The sequence below is a fragment of the Anas platyrhynchos genome, chromosome 1, assembly GCF_047663525.1.
Source record: "Anas platyrhynchos isolate ZD024472 breed Pekin duck chromosome 1, IASCAAS_PekinDuck_T2T, whole genome shotgun sequence".
Taxonomy (NCBI): Eukaryota; Metazoa; Chordata; class Aves; order Anseriformes; family Anatidae; genus Anas; species Anas platyrhynchos.
Window position 1 is genome coordinate 146,313,655 of NC_092587.1, and position 26,266 is coordinate 146,339,920.

Below are 26,266 nucleotides of genomic sequence, written 5' to 3' on the forward strand. Positions count from 1 at the left end.
TGTCAATAACATTTTGGAAGATGTCTCTATATTAATGTGCCTTTATCATATAAAAAAATTCTCTCTTTGATCACTCAGCTTAAAGCCTCAGTAGGTGTTTTTCTACCACTAAATACTTTGATTACTACCTGGATAGCTTCTCAGCTGTCAAGACATCCAGAGGTTTTTAATGGCTTCCTGACATTAGACCACAGCACGCATTTTCACCTGCTATATTTTAATTGACTCATTTTTAGGAAGCTATCAGCCTATAGCTACTAAGTTCCAACATCTAAATAAACATGTATGAAAAAAATTAAAATGGTTACAGACATGACACTTTCAGTCTACAGAACAGGGCAATGCCATCTGTAAGGGAAGAAAGCAGTAAAGACAATCCAACCAGCCTCTTTTTTTTTTTTTCTTGGCAAATCTCCTAATACCAAGTAACCCTCAAAAAACTGAGATGATGAAACTTCTTTTCACTCTAGTGACAGAGAATTTAGACTGCTAACTCTGCACATAATAATTCTTAAGCAACAGACCTCATTCCTCATGTTATAAACAAATTGCTAGAACACCCTATGAGCAAAAAAAGACACACAAATCATACTGACTTTTTGCAGCAAGCTCTCTCCACTTTCTCATCGCTTATAGACTTGGAAGTGGATACCAAGCAATGAGAGCAAGGATATTTTTCTCATCACCTACAGCCATCAGCAGGAGAGCTCAATCCCTAGCACAGTGTGACCAGTGCATGTGCCCCTGCAGACCAAACCTTTGCCGCCCTGGCAGACACTGTGCGATTGCTGCTGCTCGTCCCCTCACTCACGGGAAGCAGATGTGGCCATGAAGTTCCCAGCTTCGGACTGGCAACAGCGCACTGGCATATCTGTGCTCCTCTGTCTCTCCCGTGGGGTGAAGGGCAGCAGCTGTTGCCACTGAGGCAGGAGCACATCTCTGCTGGCTAGCTCAAGCCCAGCTGTGCTCCTGCTTCAACACACAGGTGCCAGCAGCCAGCTCAAGGGAAACGGTGCTGGTTCATCTCCAAGGCTTTACATGAAGGAGGAAACAGCTGGGGAAGAAAAAGCTGGTGATGCTTCCAGTCTGGTCTACAACGCACCATGGGAAAGCAGGTGTAAAGCAAAGACCGAAACACCAGCCATCCCACTGGGAGCACAGCGTGCACTGGGGGACATCTCACCATGGAGGCTGGTCTTACCCAGCCAATACTTTGAGAAATACATGTATTCCTCTGCCTTGCTGGTATTGCAGCATTTCACCACAATGGGCAAAGTGTCTTGACTGTTTTACGACCCATTCCCTTCTCGCCTCCCCAAATGCACACACACCAAAATCCAGTCCAAAGAAACTTACGGAGACCTTCGTAAGATCAGGCTTTTCCATGACAGACCCAGTTCTACACTTAAGAAAAGGGTCATGAGGTAATTCCATCAGCCAGACAAATTTTCAAGTATAAAAAGCACTATTTTGAAATACCAAACCCAGTCAAATAAGTGAGTAGACAACTGTTCAAGCAATTATCTCACTTGACATGGGGTTATCAGAAGGAAGCATACAGAGCTGGCCACCACCAATGACAACTATGAAATTGGTTAATTATGAAGATCCATCATAAATCTGCCTGTAGCATCGAGTGATTCAGTTTTTAAAAATGCTTTCTTGGCAGTTTCCATGTAATACAATAAATCTAAGAACAGGAATTCTGCACTCGACACTTTCTAACACAGCAAATAATAATGACAAGAAACAGATTACTTTATACCCAATATTATAAATTCGTTTTAAACTAGTGTTGTTGTACCCAAGCTCTACATTTGAAGTAAAGTTCTGGAACTTCATAAGTTGTTTTCAGATACAGAAAAACTCATATAAGATGCTCATATTTTAAATACATCACAACATACACTTCAGCAATGTTTCATCCAATAGAATATGAAACTTCACTGAGAACTCATCCTCTGTTTTTATGACTGATTTAATATGACGTATCTTCAGATTTAGAACTGTGAAATAACTTTCTAGGCAGCTGAACCACATTTATCAGCAATTGAAAGGCATTATCAGAAACAATATAAGGCATGACATAACCACACATGCACATTCCCATATCAATCAATTTCCTACATCTCATTTGGAGAATATACATACACTCTGTGCCATGTGCAAGCCCGTTCCATATAATTACACATTAGCATTGCCATGACAGAAAGCATCTGAGCAAGCAGAGAGGGAAATCCAGAACTTTTCACATTTTCCTCATGAAATGTTTACACTTTAATCTACAATAATGTATGCAGATTAGAAAGACAAAGAATTGTTTGTGGGCCTGATGGTACAGGGTGACAGCCTAGCTAAACTCTTCCTCATTTTTGACATACACAGTTTCCTAGCTTTACCCTACCAGCATCATCTTCTTTGGCCTCCTTTGTGATCTAGGAGAATTTTCCATGTCCTTAGCAACTTCAGTTACTCTAAAAATAAATTCAATGGAAGCTGAAATCATTGTCAATCTGCAGATTACTCTGCACCTGACAGGACTAAGGCCACTGAGCTAGCATCACTGCCAGGTCAGCAACTGTCTGGGGCATGTCTCATGGGCTGCCACCTTGAGCTTTTCTATGCTTATGACACTTCCAGTTTATTCCAGATCATGAGCACTTTCCCAGCCAGACACCATTCCTGGAAAATGCATCAAAGTCAGCATCCAGTGTTTGTCTGACCAGTGTGAATCACAGAACATTTTCAAAGGCATGTCCCCAGCAAGATGGATGTGTTTTTCTGCATGATTTGAACTATTATTTTGGCATTCCCAAGGGCATGAGCTGAGACATTTTTTAACCCAAAGACGTTAGGCATTGGTACAACATTTGCTATATCACCAAGGTCCATAATGGGAAGTAAGTTTTAAAATAGCAATAGAAAGTCAGTAAAATTATGTCACATAGGAATTAACGTCATCAGAACCCATGTCTGAGTCTTCCCCCACTGGGACTTGCCAGGAATGGTCATTAGAAGAAGAACCTTGTCCAACCTTGTCCAACCTGGGACAGCCAGCTGGGGGTCCCTGCAACTGGGCAGGGGCAGGAGTTTGCTTCCACAGTTGATCTGCAGATGATCAAAACATAAAGTCCATGGCTCCAGCATTTAGTCCTTTCCCTCTTCCTGATTTTTTTATTCCAGTTTTTGACAATCTCTTCTAATCCCTGCCTTCTGGGATGTTTCTTGCCCTGGTTTCTACTCTGACCCCTTGGGATCAGTCATGGAGCCTTGACTCCTTACAATCACTGCATCATTTTAACACAGGATAAGAACATAAACTTCCTAGGATAACATTAAGCCTTTTATTTGCTTCTTACTTCCATTTACACCTCTTGCTATTCCCAAGTTTTCTCTAAGTATTTCCATGTCCATTCCAAAATAACAAGCAATTCCAGCTAATAACAAGTACACAGTTAGTAGACTTGTGATAAAAAGGATGGTAGTTTCCGTAAATATATATATATATATATATATTTATATATATATATTTTACTCAAGCAATATTATGAGCATTTACATAGTTTTAGTCTTCATTGCCTGTTCTTGCAAACTGTTAAAAACACGTTTGAATATTTACAGCTAAACCATCTTCTGAGTCTGGGCCTTGAATACAGCTTGCACATGCATCTGGGCTTTATGGCAGCCAGAATTTATCCTTTTTTATTCTACTAGCAGATAACTGACTTGCCATTGCCATAAAAGGGACAGAGCTTCAAGCACAATATGAAAATTCCTGGAATGTTTGAGTCAACCTCACTTAGCTGATTTTTCCCTTAATATGTGCACTGTGAATACAAACCATTAATGTACTAATTTTTCTTCATACTTTTGTTCTAATTCTTCAGGGCCCCAAAAGTCCATGCCAGCATATTTTTTCAGCCTTATTTGGGTTTCATTGCAATCTTAGAATTTGTTTCAATGCTTTTAGGCTATCAAATATTTCAACAGAAGTCTTCAGTAGACTAGAAGTTTTCTTCACTAGATAAACAAGACTAGTAAGACCAAAAGACCTAGAATACCCAGTCAGCACATAGCTATCCAGTGAAAATGGGCTAATTTGTTTTATCGCTTAGTTACAAGTGAAACATTGTCTGAAGAGAGATGTGACACCAAAAAAAAAAAAACAAAACAAAAAAAAAAAAAAACAAAACAACAAAAAAACAAAGCCATTCTTATCCTGGCATCTGTTTTCTAAATTAGGGACCCCACAGATTATCTATCAAAATACTACTGCTAATAAAACAACACACACAATTTTCCTCTAAGTTAGTGATTATTTGAATGAAAACTTACATACTTCACTGTGAATTTCCATGTGAATATTTGTAGAAATAATCCTCACAAAAAAAAACACATCAGCTACACTGATGAATTAGAACACATCCATCATCCATCCACTAAACTAGAACTCAAAGGCAACATCATCAAATACAAGAAGACATACATGAGAGCAGAGCACATTGGATAGAAGGACAGGTGACCCTGCTGGTGAAATCACAGACCCTTCATGTGGTCAGAGAGATCATGAACTCCACAGCAGGTGAGAATGAACAGGGCAGAGAAAAGGCATGTTTTTTATAGGTGGTACAGAAGATGAAATGTTAGCCACCACAGGTCATTTTCTTCTAGCAGGTGCAGGGGAATACCACTGGACTTCTGGCAGCTTTCAAAGAAGCTCAACATCCAGAACTAATTTGTGGTTTTCATCATATCTCAGTTCAGAGATGAAGTACAGAGTCTATAAATCCAGGCTTTTTAGCACATTGCTTCTGTTGCTACTTTAACAGCTACACAAAGTTCTCCACTGGGGTGACAAAATCTTACCTAAAAACCTATTTTTGCTTCCCAGTTGTAGAGACTGAAATTAATTTGGTATTTTTATAACTTTTATCATTTATTCCACCAGCTCCTTCTCAGCCATCTTGAAAACCTTCATCTCAAAATGTTGTATCTGTCACGGTTACTAGCAGATGAAAGCCACAAAAAAGATGAAAGAAAATGAATGATTACTTTGCAATTTGTTTACCCCACACACTTGACAGCACTTTGTGTTTTGTGCGCTGCATTGTTCTGCTAGTGATGCACACCCTTCCTTAGACCCTGTAAGGGGCTGTTTGCCAGCAACAGGAGCAGTAAAGGTAAAGGCAGCAGGAGTGTGCACAGACAGAAAAGGCAGAGGAAAGGAGGGGAACAGAGGATGTTTAGTAGATCTCTTGGATCCACCCAGAAACCCCAACCTACATAATATTCCATAAAACAAACAGAATAACTGTGTTAAAACCACAGCTACACTTTCTATGAATTAGATTGGCACAACGTCAGAAAATCTTATGCCATTTATTTCAGAAAATGTGTGTGGCTACAAGAAGGCATTTTAAAAAGAAGAAAATCCATTATCTTCACATTTTCTTCTGGCTTTTCTCTTTTCATCTTTGGCCATGCCTTTTCTGTCATATTACACCCTCCAGGAAAAAAAAAAAAAAAAAAAGAGAGAGAGAGCTTTTTTTGTGGGTTGTGAGGCCAGGCTGACTCATCTCCAATCCCAGGGGATTCCCAGGCTCCCACAGCACCTGCTGCCTGCTGCAACACAGAAACACCTTGGACCAGTGATGCACCAATGTTACTGAAACTGCCACACAGGTATACAGGCAGCACCACAATCATTGTCTGAACCCAGACTTTGTCAGTACAAAGCTTCATATCCTTAAAACTTGGCAAATCCAAGGTGAGGAGGAGTATTTCCTACAATCACCACACATTCAACTAAGCTATAAAGAGTTAATACAACCTTAAGGCTTCCTGTGTTTTTTGCCTGGGTTGGAAATACGATGGAGCTAAGCACAATGGGATGCAGGCTGCAAGAGGTTTCCAAAGAAACACCCAGGTGAGATACTTGATCAACTAAAGCAGTAAGAACCGAATCTAAAGCAGAATAGAGTATCCAGAAGTACAAGGAACTGGAAGCAAAGGTGCTCTTAAATACACACTTTTTTTTCTTTAGGATATTTACCCAGGTTCTGCCTTCCTCTAAGAGAATATGCTAAAGATAAATGGAGGTTAAACAGTCATCTTTTCAGCCTCAGAAATACTTACTTAATCCTAATTAGTTGTATACATGTATTTTTCTCAATACTAAGTAGACACATCAAGCTGAAATAGACACATTTTTTTCTGATTAAATCTTTTGATTATTCTTGATCTGTTTATACATGTCAGAGAGTAATGGCAAACCATGTTTGTTTTGTTTTGTTTTTTTTTTTTTGTATTTTCTACTTATATTATTTATAAAGTACACATTTGCCTTTCTCTTTACTGCAAGCCACTGCAGATTAGAATGGCACAATGACAGTAACCGATATATGTCAACAATGTTTTTTGTTCTGTATTTTATGTCCACATTGTCCAAGATACTGCTATATAAAGACTCTTGGAGGGCTAATGCCACATACTTTTCTGATGTATTAAATTACCAAGAATAATCCCAGCCGGCCACAACCCTGAGAAGTCAAAATTTATCTTCCCACAAACATCGTTAAATTGTAGCAGTGCTTCATATATTCAGCTGCTCCCTATCTACACTGGTTGCTATTTCAGTCAGGTTATAGCCCATGCCCAAATTTCTCCCTTTGGCCATATTTTGCAAGGTGTCAAACGCCTTTGTAATACCAGCGGAAATTCTGGGAAGGGAGCACTATGTAACTTTTAAACACTGATGAAGTAAGTCAATTTATTCTCATGTTGAGGTTGTTGAATCGTGTTTAGTCTAGTTCTATAAAAAGAACAATATTCACAAGCCTATCCCTAGAGATGGTCTCTGACGTTTTTAAACAATTGTCTTAGCTGCCTAAAGCAGCTATCCTACATTTCTCTACGTGATCATGGCAACTGACAGCATATACAACCAGCATAACCTCAGACCCCATACAACACAACTATATATCCCAGGACTACAAACGCTAAGCAGATGAGCTGCGATGAAATACTGCAGTAGTTCTGAAGACACTGAACACACACAAGCGCCCAGAAGTGAGAACTGTGCTACTTGGGATGACGGTTCAGAAATGCACTTGTGCCTGCTGATGCTGTACAGCTGGCTGCGGGAAGGGGCTGACGAAGATGAGTCAGGCTTGCTCGGGGAAGGAGGCTGGCTGAGATCTCCGTCACTGGCGTGCTCAGCTGGTGGTGCTCGAACACAGCCGGCAGCAACCCCGTATGTGCTCCTGAAGCAACCCGCCTCTCTAGACCCTCTACCACACTCTCCCTTCCCAAAACCACTGCTCACAATCAGGTGCTAGCTCAGCTCTGAGGCCACAGTCCCTCTCCTATATGCAAGTAGCCAACCTCAAATACCTGAGGGATGCAGAACTGTGTTACTCTTGCTCTGACATAGGGTTGGAGGAGCAGCCACCGCTATGCCCTTCTCATGCAACAGTGCTGTCCCTGGGGGAGCTGGGCAACCCATCTCAATTCCCCTTCTGCCCAAAGGGATTCATCCACCTCTCCCACCTCCTGGGCAAGTACAGTTCCTGTAACAACAAGGCTACAGACCGCACTAGGATCACATGGGAGGAGATGACATCTGAATCTCCCAGCTGGAAGGCCACATTCATGTCCATGCTCTCATCTCTCTCTGTAGTGCACCATCTGCCACCCCCAGTCCCACACCCCTTCCTATCAGGCCACCTAGCTCCTACAAAAGCAAGGGAGAGAGCTGTCCTTCACACCTTCTTGTGTCCCACCATAGCCTGGCAGGGGGAATCAACCCTCATCTCCCATTTCTCAGGGATGCCTTCTAGCCTGGGAGGTGCTTAACTCTGCGGAAGTCATTTGGGTCTCTCCTTCTGGCCACATCTTCTGAATTACAGTAACCACATCTCCATCCTGAACTCAAACTTGCCAAGGTTTGTTAGACGTGATCTTAGTGTCAACAAGACAAGTCCTGGAGGTCATTTAGAGACAAGGATCTCAAATGGCCTCGAGGGAGAGGTGAGCTGAGTCTCTCAACACCAAAGACAGTCACAGTGATAGGCATGAAAGGCTGCAGAAGGCAGGTGCCCAACATAGCCTGATTTCACTAGTAAAAGCACACCCTGAACTGCTGTCAGTCATCCAGGCCTCTTTAGTCATTTCTTTTACCTGCCCTAGGCTTACCTGCCTTTATCTCAATAAACTGTGTTTAACATAATTAGAACAGAAAAATCATTCAGACTAGTTGGGAGCAGGGTTTTTTTGTTTGGTTGGTTGGTTGTGTTTTTATGATTTCAAAACAGGAGGGTGACGAGAGGAAGGTGTGAGGGTGACAGCGCAGAGCAGCCTCATCCCAGCCTCTGCCAGGACACACACACCAGGCAGGGCTCACCTGGGGACAGGGACCTCCTGGCCTCCCACCAGCACCCAGCCTGCTCGTGTCAAGGCCGATCTGCCTTGGTACCTTAAATGTAGCCAGGAGATCTTGCTCCATTTCGGAAAACACACAGAAGGCATCTGCAGTGGTGTGGAGAGGGTATCAAAACACGAAACCAGGATTTCCATGGCATTGTCATCTCTCAACCAAGCAGTACTAATGCTAGGAAGCAGACTTTCTCCAAAGGAAGCAGCGGCTTGAAGAGTGTCAGAAATGAGAGCCCCTGCAGAGATCCATCAAAACAAGTTTCTCCTGTAACCGCCTCACGGGAGCTCTCTCTCAGTCTGACCTGAAAACACGATAAACTGCTGCCCTGTCTTCTGCTCTGCTCCCTTTACAATTTGAAAATGAATCTCCTGAGTAAAACATGGAACAGTACAAAAGCCCAAATCAGCTATAATTAGTATTTCAATGACAATGGGTGAACATAAAATGCTTTGATCTTACAGTGCCACATGTGGGTGTACTTCATAGTGCCATTTCACACCCTGGCAAGGTCCCCATGGGAGCTGCAAAGGAGTGGTCCCCTGTTGTGCACTAAGGCACGGGATCCTGACAGCAGCTGGCTCAAGGCTGGCTTTGCTGGATCAAATGCCGACGTGAGAGCAGTCCTTCCAAATCTCCTTGTATGTATTTAATCATGAGTAACTCAGTGATAAAAAGTTTTTTACTGTCGGCCCTGTTACTCTGCAGAATCCCTGAGAGCAACACAGCACAAGCTGCTTCTGCTACATTTGCCCTTGCAGACATGACCTTGAGTTTCAGCTAGTCACTCCTGCACAACCACAAGGAGAACAATGAAGAAACATGTCTACTATATGGGACAGGTTGCACAGAGGGGCTGTGGAGTCCCCATCCTTGGAGGTGCTCAGGACCCCACAGGACATGACCCTGAGCAGCCCGCTATAGGTGAGCCTGCTCTGGGCAGGGTTTGGATGAGTTGTTCTGCGAGGTTCCCCCAGCCTTAGAGATTCTGTGATGAAGGCCACAGGACGACTAAGAGCATGACAAGACGGTGGCTGCACAAATATAACGATTTTTTCATCTAGATTATACAAGTTATTTCAGGGCAGGAAAGAACTAGCTGATAGATGTAGAGCTTAGGGATATGGTTTAGTGGGGACTGTTAGCGTTAGGTCAGAGGTTGGACTCGATGATCTTGAGGTCTCTTCCAACCTAGAAAATCTGTGATTCTGTGATTCCTTCAGCCTGTTGCCCCCAGTACTGCATGCAACCTCTCCTACCGTACAGCCCTCTTTTAACACAACCGTTGCTCAAACATAAACAGAGCAACCAAACAGCAGGGACACATTTGGCCAAAGACAAATTGAGCACGGGGCCAGCCCCACCAGCCCTCAGAAAGCAGGAGAACAAGGCTCATGTATATGATAGCCCTGCTCAGCCACCATTACCCGGGTGCACCAAGCCAGCTCTGGGCTCTCCAGAGAGAAGCAGGCCCCAGCGCCTTTGGGGAGCTGCTGAGGGCAATGCTGGCAGAATGGCATGCAGTGAAAAGCCAGCCATGCATGGCCAAAAATTCATCCATGGCAATAAAGCCACAAGGAGCTCGGCTTCCGTGGCATGCTTGTGTTTCCTGGTGGCACCGATCGGGAGCAATCTGTAGCCAGCATAGCACAGAAAGGGTGGTTAATAGTGTGGAAAGGGTGGTTAATAGTGTGACAGCTCCGTAACGTAATTAACAGCTCCAGATCACATTTAGGAGCCTTGATGCGAATACAGCAACTTATCCTGCACACACAGGACAACTTTAGGGTTGCTATGGAAGACTTGAAATTGTATAACTAGTATTAAAGCTCAAATTTTCTTTGAATGTGCAGGTCTTTGTCACATGGCTGTCTGTCTGTCACTGATGGCTGGGGTTTACCCAATAACTTCACTTAAACTGTGCAAGGTGGGAACATATTTCACAGAGAGACATTTATACCTCTAGGAACACCAAATTCAGAATTCAAACATGAATGATTTACCTCAAAAGATTTTAATTAATTAAATTTAATTATATCCTGAAAGGAAGACAGTTTAATGCCAGATGATGGGTGAATCATCCCAAAGGTGCATCACCAAGTGATTTACTGCCATCACTGCGAGCCTGATACTATCAGCCTAGGAGCAACAGATCAGACGTCAGAAGTTCAGTGCATTTCTGACTTCAGCTGATCCAAGGCATAGATACCATCCCCATGGTCACACAGAAAAAAGCAGTTCAATATAGAACTTGCTTTCTGCAGAAAACAAGTTTACAATGAGCCTCTCTGCTACTTCTTTCACTGCTTAAAATGCCAGATCTTACATTTACGGCAGGGAATGTGACAAACAACCCATCTGCCCATGGCTACTGATTTTCTGCACCCCTGGATTTCACTGCTATGGGGTCGAACTCCCCAAAAGCAAGAAACCAAAGACCATGAGAAGATGACTCAGTTCACGTTATCATGTCAACTCCCTTTGCTTGGGGGAGAGACGGTCCGAGACACTGCAAAATACTTCAGGAGCGCTAGGAAACGGAGTCCTTTAACTTAAGGGCAGCGGGTAGCTAATATCACAGGGATAAAATTAGCTCCCTTAGCAAAACTTTCAGACTACTTGCATACTTTCGATTTTACATGTCTGCAGCTGAATCTCACTCTGTCGGGAAAGGTGCCAGAACTGAACTTTAATCATTAACATCAGAATCCTTCCTGGTCTCCGGCCGACTGCCCATCGCGGGGGTCAAAGGCAGCGAGCACGACTCTTTGAATCCAAGCAGCCAGCCGCATTTTTTGTCGCTGTTTTTCCCTACAAAAGCTCACCTTTCCGTTTTGTTTTGTTTTGTTTATCACTCTCCGGGCGCCCGCGCTGCTTTAGGTCCCGGCTGCGCTCTCCATCCTCCCTCCCAACCCCGAGCCGTTCCCCGAGGAGCCGGGGGGCAGCGAGACCACGGCGGGGCCGTGCCCGGAGCTCGGACCCAAACCCAGAACTGGACCCAAACCCAGACCCGGACCCGGACCCCGCGGCCATCCCGCGGCGCCCCGCGCTCGGTCCCGCTCCGCACCCGCGCAGGGCAGCGGCGGGGCAGCCGGGCATCCCCCCGATCCCCCCACCTGGCCGCCGCGCCTGCCCACCCGCGGAGACCCCCCGCGCGATTCCGGGGGATCCCCGGTCCCTCGGGTCCCGTCCCCACAGCAAAGGGGGTCCGAGAGGGGCGCGGGGGCAGCGCCCTGGTACTCACCGCGGCGGCCACGGTGTCGAGCTCTGCGCTGAGCAGCAGCCCGAAGCCCAGCCACAGCCACATGCTGCCGCGCACCGTGCCGGCGGCTGGGCGTGGGGGCTCCGCGGGGCCGGCCCCACAGCCGTGCTTCTCCCCTCCGTGGCGGCCGCGGCTGCCTTCAGGGCGAGGGACTCGCCTCGCCGTAACCGATGGGCGGCGGCAGCCCCCTCTCCTCCCCCGGGCGGAGACCCTGGGAGCGCGCAACCTCGCCCGCTCCCCGCAGTTCCTCCTCCTCCTCCTCCTCCTCCTTCTCCTCCTCCTCTGCCGGCCATGGGTGGGTGGGTGCGGGCGGCGGGGGGGTAGAGGCGTCGCTTCCTCATCCCGTACCGTCGCGGCCGCCCGGGAGGTCGCGGAAAGGAGCGGAGCGGGGCAGGGGCCGGGCCGGGCAGGGCGGCTGCGAGCCCCCCCCCAGCAGCGCCTCGCCGAGCTCCGGAGGGTGCCAGGAGCGGGCTCGGCTCGGCTCGGCTCGCAGGGGACGGCCCGGCGACGGGAGGAAGCCGTGAGCGGAGCCCCCGGGCTGGGAATGAGCGAAGATGGACATCGCGCAGCTTCCCAGCGCCGGTGGTTTGGTTCGTCCGTAAGTAAATCCGCCCGGGGGGCTGCGGGGAACAACTTTCCCGAAGTCGCCTTGTCACCTTGAGCCGCGGAAGTCCATCACGTGCTTGTGTTTGTGCTCGCTTGCAACAACACTGAGCTTGTTCCCTTCTCCGTGCAGGGATCTGGGGGTCGCGCTGGTCCTGCTGGAGGTGGTGCTGTCAGCCGTCAGAGTAGATGCTGCAATGCCACCAAAACGCCACCCGAGGGTAAGGTGCACCTCAATTACCTTTTTTAAGAGCTATTCTACTGATATTCTAATCCCACTCTCTGCAGTTTTTACCCCTTATTTTTTATTACTTTACCCTCCTCGTAGATACCCGGTGTGGTTATGTCTTTACAGGGAGATGGCATAATGTCTTAAAAAGCAGGAAATATCAGGGCTTTTGCAGGAGGTGTTGTGGCACACAATTGTGGCTGCAGTTTGCCCTTCGGTCTGCATGGCTGGTTGTGCCAGGTGGGGCACTGGGGGAGTTTCTCCACATTGTGGCCAAGCACAAGCTGGCAGACAAGCCCCATAGCCCCACAGGAAGGGCAGTGAGTGAGGCCCTCGAGTGTCAAGTATTATTTTTCTTTGCCATGATCTTTTGGTGGCGTCATCCTTCTGCTGAGTTGCGCGAAAGGAATGATGCTACCATGTGCTATTGAAACCAGAACAGGCTGATAACAATGAAAGCATTTTAGGTCCAGTAATGACATCATTGGGATCAGCTGACCTAAAACGGTGTCATTTGTGGTTTGCCTCTTCTTTTTCTGAAGGTGTGCTGCAGAGCGCGTAGTGTGATACCTGAGCTTTAGCCATAGCATGGGATGATTTATTGTCCTTCGTGTTCTTGCTTGTAGACCTCAGGCTACAGAGTTAATGCAGAGGGGATACCAAGGAGGTATCTGAGCTACCTCCTCAAGTTAGTGCATGCAGTCTTGTCACGGCTCCTTGAACCTCCTTGAAAGTGATGTTTTCCCCAGAATTTCACGGAAGATTAAGTTGGCCTCCATGGAGGTCCGGTTTCCCTGATGAGCAGTTCTATAGTGGCAGCTGCTTAGGAGATGAAACACTCCTGTGCATGTGAGTGAGGCAGTATGATCATCTTTCCATGAAGAATTAGAGCCGCATTGCTACCAAAGTATTTATCCCATTTTCCACCCAAGTGCCACTCCCTTCCCTCAGCCAGCACAGATCTTTGTATAGTCACGTGGTGAGCTAAACTGGAAAATTATTGGTTTAAACTAACCAGCCCCCAAAAAGAGAAGAGTGTGGAGAGCTAACTTTAGCCTTGCTCAGATCCCCACGTGCATTCATGGAAACTTGGGCTGTCACAGCCCTGGGAGACAGCAGCTGGGGGTGAGAGGCGGGCAGCTTGCTCCTCACAGCAACAGCCCCCGTCTGAATGTGTCTGCAAAGTGACAAAGTAGATGTGTGGGAAGCAGCAGCACCTGAGTACTTGCAGGTGGGCACTGGCAGTCATCATCAAAAACTGCTACAAATTATAGACTGTTAGACCAGATCTTAAAAATCATTGTTCTGCCTGTAATAAGACAAGCATAGCAGCTGAATTCAACTGCCATGTATGTGAATGGGTTCCAGTTGGTGGAGGTAAGTGTTGCTGAATGAGTGAAATTATACATGGGAGGACACTGGAATGAGATGAAGGAGAAAGCCAGCAAGGAGGAAGAGAAAAAGAAGGGAACCCAGAACATCTGACTGGACACCGTGTCTGGCACACTGTTGTAGCTGCTACGGAGCGGATGTTTCTGAGCAAAGAAAGAAATGAGAGGAAGAAAAAGAAAGAGGATGTTTAGAATATCAGAGGATCGGGGCAGAAGTAATGGTATCTTTGGCCAGAGGAGAGGACTCCAGCTTCGGGCTCAAAGAGAGCTAGGGAAGAGAAGTCCCTGGATGGAAATACTAAAGGAGACAGCCAAATGGAGTGGATCAGGCCCCGGTTATCTTTAGCAGTCTTTGGCATATGCTGGCTGGTGATGTTAAAGGCCTCAAATAAATTTGGAACCGTTCTAAATTGTAGATATAAATGTTCATCTGGCTTAAATAAAATTAAGTTGTGTTAAATACCCAAAGTTTAGCCAAGTTCACAAATTTCTCCCTGTTTCTCTCACTGCAAGTGTATTGCATCCAAAATACTTTTTTTTTTTTTCCTTTTCAGAGAGAATATACCTTCTACTGATGATGATTTTTTCCTGTCTTTCCCAAAGCGCACTTCTTTCTAAATAGCTTTGAAACATTTGATGACTTCATTGGTGCCCTCTTAGTGTATTTTTTAAACTGCTCCTAATGAAGATCACTTTTTTAAAAAAGCTAAATGCTGGTGGGAGCAGTGGAATCATAGAAAAGAAGGGAATGAATGTCAGACTAAAGAAAAAAAAGTCAAGAGAAAGTTAGAATAACATTTGGAAAAATAATTATGCATAACTGATCACAACTGATAGGTATTTAAAAAGAACAACATATATAGATGCATAGAAAAATTTATGGAGAAAAAATATAGAGTCAAAGTAGTGTACGGAATATGATCTTTTTTATTTCTGTGATATTGTAAAGGGATATATTCAGGGGGATGGCATCAAAGAGGGCAACAAGCCCTAAAAAGAGAGGATAAAGCCAACAGTGGTATGTACTTCTTTCTGCTGACTTTGTAGTAAAATGAGGTTGCTAACACAAGTTGATGCTCTAAGTTATGTGTCAGTGCGCTACAGCTATCACATATCCAAGTTTTCCCAGATGTGTACCATTTGTTTCCATCTGGAAACCTTTATCTGGTGGAAATAGGAGGACTTTTTTTGTTGACCCAGGATTTCCAGGCCAACAGAGGTTAGGGTGGATCAATCACTCAGCCCACCCTGCTGGCCATGTCCACTGGAAATGCATATACCAAGATCACAGTGTGCAAAATATGATATTCCATGTGTACTTGCACAGGTGACATAGGAATGAGTAATCAACTTGACTTATCAAATTCTTCTGCTACACTCTTTAGTGCATGCAGAGTACATCACTTCCTGCAAATATCGGACGCCTTACCTGTGCACTACTTCAGAAACAGCTCTGTCTAGGAAATCTCCCTAAGAGAAATGTGGCAGTCCCATTTTAGAACAATTTCATTTCACTGTTGCAATGGGGTAATCTGGGACAATTCCACTAGCTTGCAGTCATGGCTTTTTCATGTCTGTTTAGCTGAGTGTACAATTTGGTTCATCTTTCAGTAACAGTGGTGTTTTATAAGAAAAATTGGACAGAATAATGTTATGTGGAAAAAAAATAAAAACATCATTTAGGGGAACCTCCCAGTATATCTGATCACTTTTTTCACTATTTCTTTGGACCCTGAAAGAATTATTGGGTAGTTTGGAGAGGACTCTTTCTGTGTTCAGCCACAAATATGTGAAGAAACAGCAACTGCATTAAAGAACTGTGAGGAGTCTTGAGTGAAATAGGTGGTTTGCAGGCAGCTGCAGGAGGCATAACCCCGCACTTCCACTGACACCGTCATGCCTTGATCTGGCAGTGGTGTCCCCATCATGATGAGTGTTACAGTGTGCATCATGCTCTAGATGGCTGCCCAAATGGGATTTTTTTTTTCTTTACCAGAGCCAAGATTTCATCTGACAGCATCCTTACAATGTCAGACAAACACACTCTCTGCAAGTATTACATATATGGAAATAGTCTTGTTCTATAACTATGAATTCCTTTCTTCTGGTCCTTTCTTTCTCATATGCTGTCTGCTCCACTCATCAGTAAGAGGATTTCCTTAAATGTTACACTCCCTTATTATTCCTCAAATACTTAGTGAAATTCTTTTTAGCTGTCATGCCTATGAAACCAATGCTCAGCCTAATTTCTTATGAATTAATCATTCTTCCTAGGTAGATTTCTGCCATGTCTATATGTATTAAATACCAGTCTTTGTATACAGACATACCTTGTAACTCTGGTTAAAGTTACTCATGCAAGAACTGGATATGCCAGAAGCAATATACTTTGTCTCACTGCGTTAACAATGGAAAGAGGTTCTTGTACATGCCCATGTTCTGCAATCTCTCAGTGGAAAGCCATATGTAGACTCTTGACTCACTTTTTCTTGTGAGTAGATAGGAGCATGCTCAAGGGATGTTTGCAATAATATATTCAGTGTAATTCTGTCTTTTAGATTTATTAAATGACATGAGATATACTCATGTTTTGCTGTATTTGGTAGAAGAGACAGAGTTTTGGCAGCATCCCATATTTCTCAGAGGTTAAAACGTTGACACCGAGACTGGTATACCTGGCTTTTGTTGTGTAGTAATTGCACCACATGAAGTCTTTATGCATTATGGCTCTAAAGCTATATATTTTTTTTAATTTTGTGAAAAAAATAAAAATAAATCTGTAATCAGAATAGACTTACCCCAAATATAAAACTGTTGTGGCTTATTCAGTTATGTCTATAAACTGACACTTGTTATAAACATCTTGATTGAGTAGTTTAGAACACAGGTTGTTTGAGTGGATCTCTTTTTCTTTTTTCATGAGTGAGTTTCTTGCCTGAAACTGATAGTGAAACTGATAGAAACTGAAACTGAAACTGATAGAAACTGAAACTGAAACTGAAACTATCAGTTTCAGGCAAGAAACTCACTCATGAAAAAAGATTTTATTGGTTCTTTCCTTTTGTTTTCCTAAGGCAAAGAGTAGAACATTCTTCATACTGCAGTATACTAATCCAAGATCTGGAAGGATTCAGAGGTGATCTTGCACTTGACTGTTATGACGCTTTTGCTTGCCAAAGGCTGCAGCTTATCTTCCATGTTCTCCCTTAGGAAACTAATGTTTTACACTATTTGGAATACCTTGTTTGCTCCCAGGGACCAAAAAGCTCAGTAAGATTTTCAGTATTTACAGGTATTTATTAACAGTTATTTTCTTGCAAATTGCAGCAACTGACTCAGTTCACAGTAAAATAATGTGCAGGTTCTACTGTTCCACCATTATGGCATTATGGTTGTGTAGCCCAAGAAGGAGGGGTAGTAGGGACTTTCTGTACTCAGAGACAGTGCAGGGTGCTGCTGCTTGGGGCAGGGGAGCTGGCGATAGGAAATGTCAACCAGGGTGGAGAGGCAGAGAAGGCCTCACAGGTTGGTACATCCCCACAGCAGTCAGCAAGGCTGGGGATGGTTACTGGGGTTGGACACCGAGTCTTCCTTTCACCATTATAATCCATGTCTTTATGTCCAAGGCAAGGATCTCCATTAAAGTCTTCAGTCAGACATCAGACATCTGTTTTGATGCATAACTAAATACTAAAAAAAAAAAAAAAAAGCTTTCATCTGATCATTGAGAATAGTCCTTGTAGCACAGGAAAATATATTTGTCTATTAACAGCTTTTCTTTCTTTGCAAACTGCCACTCCATCTCATAAAATAATCTTTGCTCTGTAATGCAAGAGGCACTGCAAATACTTTGCTGGTGGAAGACATATGCTGTTACTATGTCCATCATAGAGAATCTGTCTTTAAAATTCTTCCAGGTAGTTTATATTCCAGAATATGTTTTTTTCATCCCACTTTTGTGAATAACAAAGTTTGTTTCCTCCCAACTATATATTGCATTTTGCAATGTGTTGTGCATTCTATTATTGGCAGGTGTTTTTTAAAATAATCTTATATGTGCAAGATCAGAAGAATTTTTAGATCATATCTGTTCCCAGTGATGTACACTTGCTTGGGATATTTCAGATGTCCTATTTATTCCTAAGTAATCCCAACCTTTATTTTGAAGTAGCTTTTTGAACTCAGCAAGTGAAGATCATTCAGATAAATAGGGCTTGGCTTGTTTTTTGGCAGGTCTTAGCTGCAGATCATGCCCAAACCTCCCTTCACCATTGACTGATGAAGCCATGTAACATTTTTTTTATTCCAGCTATGCTTTTCCTTTTTATTTCATAAGGCTCTTTAAGGTTCTTTGCTGGTCAAAACTACCTTCTGACAATGTAACCAGGCTGAGTAAAAAGAAATATTTGAGGCGGAGTGAAGAATTTTGGATATGACACAGACGTTCTACTTGTCATACTTTGCCAAAAGCTTTTTGTTGTTGTTGTTGATCTTTTTATTTCTGTTTGTTTCTTTAGAAAACAAGTAAGTATCACTGTTTCAGATTGCAGCTCTGTCCCAACTCTGAGCTCATGAGTGCTACATGCAGTGCCAAGCTTGTAGAGCCCACATATCAGCCACTGGTGCTGGTGCAACAGGCAGAGAGCCATGCGGGTGTCTTTCTGCCCATTCTCATCCTTGGGATGCTGCAGCCCCTGGTTTAGCAGGACACTGGCCATCTCTCTGCATGTCTGACTTGTGGAAACACGGGGTCAAGAAAACATCTGCTCTTCATCATGGGTGTGCAGAGCTCCAGACTGGGGGCTGAGAAAAAAAGTTTGTACAGATCAGTGATTTGCTGCCTATACCATGCTCAGGTCCTGCCTGCGCTTGCAAAACCGCAGCCTGGCAGCCGTGGGGAGCAGAATCACTTCTTAAGGTGGATGGGAGAAGCTGAGGGAGCTCAGCAGGCTTCCCTGCCACACTGGCAAGCACAGCATTGGCTTTCTGTGAGGTTCAGTCCTGCTCTGCCTGCACAACCCCCGTTTGCACACTGCAAACAGATGCAGGAAGGCATGTCACGTTTGGGCTGCAGCCCCACTGACCCCAGGGCAATTGGTGTTCAGCCACCTGGTCGCAGTCTCACAGTGCCCCAACCAAGCCCCAGGGAGCCCCTCCGGAAGGAGAGTGGAGCTGCCCACCGGGGCTGCCGGCATGTCCTGGGCTGAGCCTTAGCACAGGGAGTGGGCAGAAAGGAATGCCGCTCCCGCGCAGGGCTGGGAATAGCCGCTGGGGCCGCGGAGCATGGGAAGCCAGCATATCTCCCCAAGCCAGGAGCCAGAGAAACAGCTCGCTGGAAAACGGCCCAGGCGTCTCTGCGTGACACTTGGAAAATCTTCAGTTGCACTCGCTGGAAGAAGGAAGCAAGGGGGGAAATTTAAGCATTTCCCCCATGGTGTGGAACTGAAGCTGAATTTTTCCCAGGTGATTTGCAGGTGCATGGTCAGAGAAGATATAGAGTTGCCTAAATCTTCTCTCTGCTGTATGTGCTTATGTGGTAGCCAGCACATCTGGTGTCTCTTAACTCAGTAAAGCCCACAGGCTGCTTCCTCTCTGGCTGTGTCCTTTACTGCAAACCGCAGAGTCCCAGGTGTATTCTCTGCCCTTGTGGCCAGCTGGCACCGTCTGTCCATGTCCATAATAGTCATTAGTCTTAGTAATTAGCCTCCTTCGTTTGCAAAACAGAATCACAGAATTACAGAATCACAGAATCATTAGGGTTGGAAAAGATCTTCAAGATCATCTGGTCTAACCATCACCCTACTACCAATGCCACCCACTGAACCATGATGGCCCCTTACAGAGCTGCAGGGCATGGGAATACTTAACGTATTAATGTAGACATAGCACGTGTGCCTCAGACTGTGACACCTCAGTGCAGATTAATTGGCTGGAAATCAGTGTCCCTCTCACATAAGTCAGTGAGTTGGGCAATTTTATCTGTGTAGGACTGCATGAAAACTAAGCTGCTTTATGAGCAGCTGAGAAATTGTGAGAAAATGCAGGCAGCAGTTAACATTCTGAATACTTGTGGCTTGCTTCACAACTGTATTTCTATGTCACCTGCTTGAATAAGTAAAGTAAATCCTGTCCTGATAGCTTGTTTGAAGCTTTATGTGATGTTTCATGGTGTTGTGACATCATATTTGTTGGTATCTGCATCATGCAAGTAAAATAATGGACAAAAATAAGCACGTAAAAACATGCAAATGGTGACAGGTCAGAAACAAAAATGCAAAAGTAAATTAAAAAAGCATTCACTAGTCCTCTTCATTGTACACAACTGTTAGGAAAGATCGTCCTCCCCACGTGAGGAAGTCCCCAAGTGACTCAAGTACGTAGCACTTGGCTACAGGCTCATTTTCTGGCTTATGCTGCACTCCCCAACTGCTCTTTCATCTGTTCTTGGAAAGTATGAGAACCTCAGCACATCTTCATCTGTCTCCCTCTCTCTAGAGATTTTGTATTTATGTACAGTGGTCAGATGAGGAGAATGTGAAAAATGTGCTTTTACCTTCTGATTTTAGATTAAAGTTGAGACTGGGTGAGTAGTGGAAGGCGGGGGCTTTAATTGTCCTCACTTGTTGTAAACTGAGGCTTATTGGTTATCAGTCACACAGTGTCGGTTTCCAGTCTAGATTTGCTTCTTACTTTTCCAGTCCTCATCTATGGCAACAGTTTTGGATTGTTTGACAGGTCACAGCCTTTGTGCCCTATCTATGAAACTATTAATATTACCTTTTCTTAAAAAAAAAAAAAAAAAAAAAAAAAAAAAAAAAAAAAAAATCCCTATAAGATAGTCTGCTTACGTCTGCTTACCCTTTACCAAAGTCTAAGGAGAAGACTTACTGGGACTTCAACCTTTTAATGACCCAGGGACTGAAGTAATCAGTACCCCTTTACTTTGAGTAAATAGGCTTAAACGGGCTCAAAGGCATAGAATATGTTAACAGTTTTACACAGTTTCATAACAGTTTCAGTCATCAGACTATCTATATCCGAATCCCTCTCCAAGGAATGGTTATCCAAATGAACTCATATGGCCCATGGACTAGGGAACAATCTGGAAAAAATTAAGTTTCTCTTGAATATTGATTACCTTTTAGGAATTTATGCCATCAAATCAAGATCCAAACATGTTACACCATCCATACAACACATACTTTGACCAATACTGATCTTCTGTTTATTTTCCTATGTAGGAGGGAATAAATTCTTTGCCTTCAAAGGGATAAGGTTGGAGCCATTCTTGATAAGGTGTGTTCAATAGTCTGATATGTCAGCAAACCTCAAGCAAATATTACCTCTGCTTTCACAATGCTAATCTCTTGCTTGAGGTTTGTATTGTCCCTTAGGGACACAATATTACACAGTGTCGCCATTGAGTAGATGGGTGATTAGTAAGGTAGCTTGAGGCTGGATCATAAATCACTTTGAAGATTGAGACTGTAGTCTTGAGTTTGTCAGAGCAAGGAATCCATGCAAGCCCTACAGCAACATGTGAACATGGTCCTGTGTTGCTTAGTAGGTATGCAGGGCTTCATGCTTTCAACCACCTAGTCTATTGTTTTACCCAAAGAAGGATATAGGACAGTTACTGTGACCAGATCAGAAACATCTTACTGGCATTTTTGGAACATTTTGTGTATAGAATCCAGTTTCCATGAAATAGTCTGGACTGGTCATCTGTTTCACTGGAAGTACACCACCCCCAGTTAGGAATAGTAAAAAAATTTTTTACTAATTCTTCAAGGTATGTCATTTTCCATGAATGTGATTTCACTCTTATTAGTGTATCGTTCACCATCTTCTTTAAAGCCATTAATATTTGTAATATTTGTAAGGAAGGAGAGAGGAACTGAGGTAGAGCCATCATCTGTTATGAATGAGAGGTAGACTGAGTGGCCTATTTACTCTTAGCCTTGAGGCTACCAATCTGGGGCTACCAATTATTTTTTTTTAATAAATATTGCATTAAGACAAGTACACATATAACTTCATCAAATAGAAAAATTCATAATGGGAAAATAAAGTTCGTCATTCTCAGGAGATAAAGGGATATGGAAGTGCACGTGCTGTGTATTTTCACAATTTACATTTTAGACTGCAGCAATATTATGGTACCTCTTAGTGATAATGGGTAACCCCATGGTAATCTATTCATCTGTACAGAAGTATCTTCCCCAAACCATTTACCCATAAAAAAAATGTGTTTTTTTGTTTGTTTGTTTGTTTGTTTTGTTTTGTTTTCCTATCATATCAGGAGAGATTTTCCTAAGATTGTTCATCTTATCTCAAGATCCCCCTCTGCATACAGCTTTTCTCTAAACATGAACTTACCTGTCTCTTTGAGGAAACTGATGTTCCTCAGTAGTTGAAAAGCCAGGCCTGGGATCGTTGTTCTGTCTTTTTGTGGTCCACTCTGATTGCCCTGAAGTTTTTTCAGCCAGAGAGTTCAATCCCAGAATTTCTGCTGTATCTTCCTACTTCCAAGCTTGCAGACTGTCAAAAGGGAGTACTTTTTTTCCTATGAAAGGGGATGAGAGAGTACTGAATTAAAATCAAGTGCAAGGGGGTTGCTTGTTTCTTGCTTTCCATTTTTTGGTATGAAAGACCAACTCATTTTTGCCATAGCTTGAAGAAAATTACTTTTTTTTCTGACACTTCAGAACTGAGTGTAATTTTAGATAGTTTGGTTAACCTTTTCAAAGGGTCTGGTCAGGAACATCAGCTGTCCCTTGTGTCTCAGATGAGCAATGTACACAAAGACTGTGCTCCAGAGCACAAGCAGGAAAGACTTCTGACCTTTTGATCTGATGATCTGTTCCCAAAATCTCTGCACATCCAAAAGCAGCAAGACAAATACCAGAGAACTTGGAAACCTGAGGAAAAGGGACGCTCCAGCATTTTACAAGTAGAAGCAGAGAGCAGGTGCCTGAGGGGTCCTGCTGCATGACCAAGTCTGTGGGAGACCTGGAAATGTGGACCACTGTAGGTCCACGTGGCTCTCCTTCTTCAGGCATGAGTTTCAAATTGTCCATCGGCCCCCACGGCAGCAGAGCCACACAGAAGACTGTCTTAAAACATAACCCCAATGTGAGAGCTATGGTTGATAACCAGTGAGTGAGTGTGAGCAAGTCAGGGCTCACTGCCTGTCCATCCTGGTGGTGTTGGTCTTGCTGCAGTCACAGTGCAGGTGGGCCCCGGCCTACGTGATGCAGAAGGTGTCCATGGCAAGGGGGAGAGGGAACTTGTTCTCCCTGTTAGCCCATAAGCAGGGTGTTAAACACTTCTCCTCCTTAACATCCACAGAAGACTTCCATGACGCAGTTGCATTACATTATCTGTAATACGTCTTAACTTGGAAAAGTAACAGGGAAGGAAATGTTATATCCTTCCATACCCTTCCTACGTATCCTTCCATGCAGGCGCTGGAACGGCTGCAGGAGCTGGAACTGGAACAGCAGCAAGCAATGAAATGGCTGCAGGAGCAGGAGCTGAAGTGGCTGCAGGATCCATCATAGGGGTTGGAGTGGCAGTTGGGCTCTGTGATTCTGTGATAATAGTACTACTGATAATAATGTGTACAAAACAAGTACGAAAACAAGTACACAATGCAATTGCTCACCACCTGCTGACTGATGCCCAGACTAACCCTGAGCAGCCAGCCCCCCACCCCAGCTAGCCACCCCTATATATTGTTTAGCATGATGCCATATGGTATGGAGCCAGTTTGGCTCAGCTGTCCTGGGTCTGTGCCCTCCCAGCTCCACGAGCAGGTATTATTTTATTGTAGAAAGCTGTAAGTGAATATAAGAAATTTGCAAAATACAACCAATCAGAAAAAATGAACCTAGTTTTTAAACAGCAGACCATTAAGGAAAAATAACCCTTCCTCTTCCTATACACCTTCTGTAAAACCCCTGGTCCAGGTTATCCTGTTACTTATGCTGTGTAATTTCCTAAGGATGGTAATCAGGTTTTGCAGATGTAACTGAAAGGCAATTGTGTTTCTGTATGTATGTTGGTATGCAGGGAGCATCAGAAGCATTCTTGCCTTCAGGATAATTACAAAATTGCTTCCTTTTTGTCATCCACCCATGATGCCATCTAATTTTATGTTCCTTGGCTGCTAGCTGTTAGCCTCATTAACCTTACTTGATAGAGTGTTCCAACAGTTATGATTCTCATGTGAAAAATTCTTCCTGATGGCTGGAATTTGTTTTTCTTTAATTTCTACCTTTGCCCTCTTGTCCTATTATGTGTACTAAGCTGAAAATAGTAACACAAGATTGGTGTGTCTACTCTTTACAGTGTAATGAATTTCAGTTAATTCTCTTGCATTTTTCTTTGGTCATAAGATAGTTGTGGTGGGTTAGAATGATTTAACCAACAATCCTATCGATTTCAGCTTAGGTTCATTGTGTGTTTACATTTAATAAAAAATGCCTGTAACTAACACTAGTATGAGGTTTTAGCTGAGATTTCTTTCTACTTGGGGAAATCCAGAAATTCAGATATGTTCATTCATCAGTTCACCTGTTTCCACAAATGTAACATTATCACCATGATGATGTTAATTTCATCATCGTCTTACTTGGCATCTGCAGTGGGGTACTGTTACTGTGGTCAGTATAACTTGACATTTTTAAGGTTAGAGTTTCATCAGTGTAACTGATACTTTATACTGTTTTACTTTATACTGTTGCATAATCCTACATCTTATTGCAGTTCAGCTAGCCGTACTGATTGTTGTCAAATTCACAATGGTGGGAAGTATGAGTTTAATCCCTGTTCACAAAACAGTCTTTTTCCCCTTTTTGGGGTAATACAGTAACTTCTGTGTAGATGCAGAGCACTGGTAGAAGCAGATCTTTCAGTCCAGCACTGTGCAACAGTACAAGGACCCCTGCAAAGGCAGGCTGTAGCTCACACGGAAATCTTTTCATATTTTTGTTATATTTTCTTTACAATTTTGACATGACGAAAAGTCGTGTATTGGTCTGTTAAGAGAGACTGATATAAATTTAGGAATGGTCTGCAGTATAGCATCTATTCTTTATATGCTTTCATATATATTCTTTATACGCATTCACACGAAATTTTCTGTACTTTGGAACTTCATCGCCCAGAGTGCAATGTAGTCTAGGGACCCTGCAGCATTTTCTGAAGAAATAAGAAAACCACACTATTTCGGTCAAGTTCTCTGAAGTTAGGCTAAGTTCTTTAAGTTAAGCTGGTCTAGACCTTGGTGTTTTTTCCTTCTTCTTTCTATTGTTTACTTTGTTGCTTCCTAATACAGACCTCACAGTGTAAAGAGAGAAACTCAAGCTGTGATACTTGATACCTAGGAAAAGAGGTCATCTCATTGAAGAAGGAAATTGTTTACCATTGTTTACAAACAGTTCTCTTGAGTTAGAATTTTTAGTTACATTTATAAAGGACTGCACTGGGAATAGGGAGAGGAGCTTGTATGTTACCTAACTTAGATTCTCACAATAAAATAATGGAAACAAACAAATGAAGTTTACATAGAAAATGCAGTAGTTCTTGAGTAATTGTTGAAGAGATGAAATTACTATTAGCATTCATTGGAAAGTATTATGTTGTAAAGTCTATATCTGGATTCAAGAGGCTTGGGGGCTATTTCCTCTCATGAGTTTACAGTTTTCAAAATCAAGAGATTGTCTTACTTATAAGACTAGCATGCAACAAAGTATTTGCTTCTTTGGAAATGGTAATTTTAGCATATAGTGGGACATAGAAATCTTTGCTGTAATTCGTAAAACACGGTATGGACATTTTCAGCTTTACTGACTACTTAAAACCTTTTCATAAGATTCCACCTTTTGGCTGAGGTCCTACTTTCTGTATAGAAAAAGGTATTTCCTGAGGGGTTAACTTGCCTGAGACAAAGTTAATGGACTAGTCAAATAAAGTTTTCCCTATCTGTACATGCTTGTCTAATATATCATTCATCTTGCACAGGCAATGATCCCTTCTGTGAATTTTTTGATTATACTCTAATAACTCACAAAATTTAGCATCTTTCAAAGTCTTATTTTTTAAGGAAAGTATTTTTTTTTCAGCCTATTAAAGAATACCATGCAGATAGATAATTCCAAACTTATTCTACCACAAAAATAACCATAAATCACACATTTGCTGGAAAGAAGGTTATACTACCAAAAAATAAGTATTTACTGAGTCAGACATTTCATTGCCAGGCTCTCCTGGGAGGTATCCCAAGAAACAGAGGGAAGCCTTTCCACAAGTACTATAAATTTAATGGTTATGTTATAATAATAGGA

At 43.2% G+C, this 26,266-nt stretch overlaps 2 protein-coding genes across 3 annotated transcripts in view; one reads left to right on the forward strand and one right to left on the reverse strand.

The window, feature by feature from the left end:
- The window catches only part of COL4A1 (collagen type IV alpha 1 chain), a 128,481-nt gene extending 116,554 nt beyond the window's left edge, over positions 1 to 11,927 (reverse strand). Inside the window, exon 1 of one of the 2 annotated variants that reach the window (XM_027444310.3) lies at positions 11,676 to 11,926. In XM_027444310.3, the coding sequence (XP_027300111.2) occupies positions 11,676 to 11,738 (63 nt within the window). In that variant the 5' untranslated portion in view covers positions 11,739 to 11,926. Of the gene's footprint in view, positions 1 to 11,675 lie in introns of both variants that reach the window. The other variant, XM_072031892.1, reaches the window with a different exon arrangement.
- A 179-nt stretch (positions 11,928 to 12,106) lies between these two features.
- Positions 12,107 to 26,266, forward strand: part of COL4A2 (collagen type IV alpha 2 chain) — a 135,376-nt gene continuing 121,216 nt past the window's right edge. Inside the window, exons 1-2 of the mRNA XM_027444306.3 lie at positions 12,107 to 12,291; positions 12,430 to 12,517. Coding sequence (XP_027300107.3) covers positions 12,248 to 12,291; positions 12,430 to 12,517 — 132 coding nt within the window. The 5' untranslated portion in view covers positions 12,107 to 12,247. The remainder of the gene's footprint in view (positions 12,292 to 12,429; positions 12,518 to 26,266) is intronic.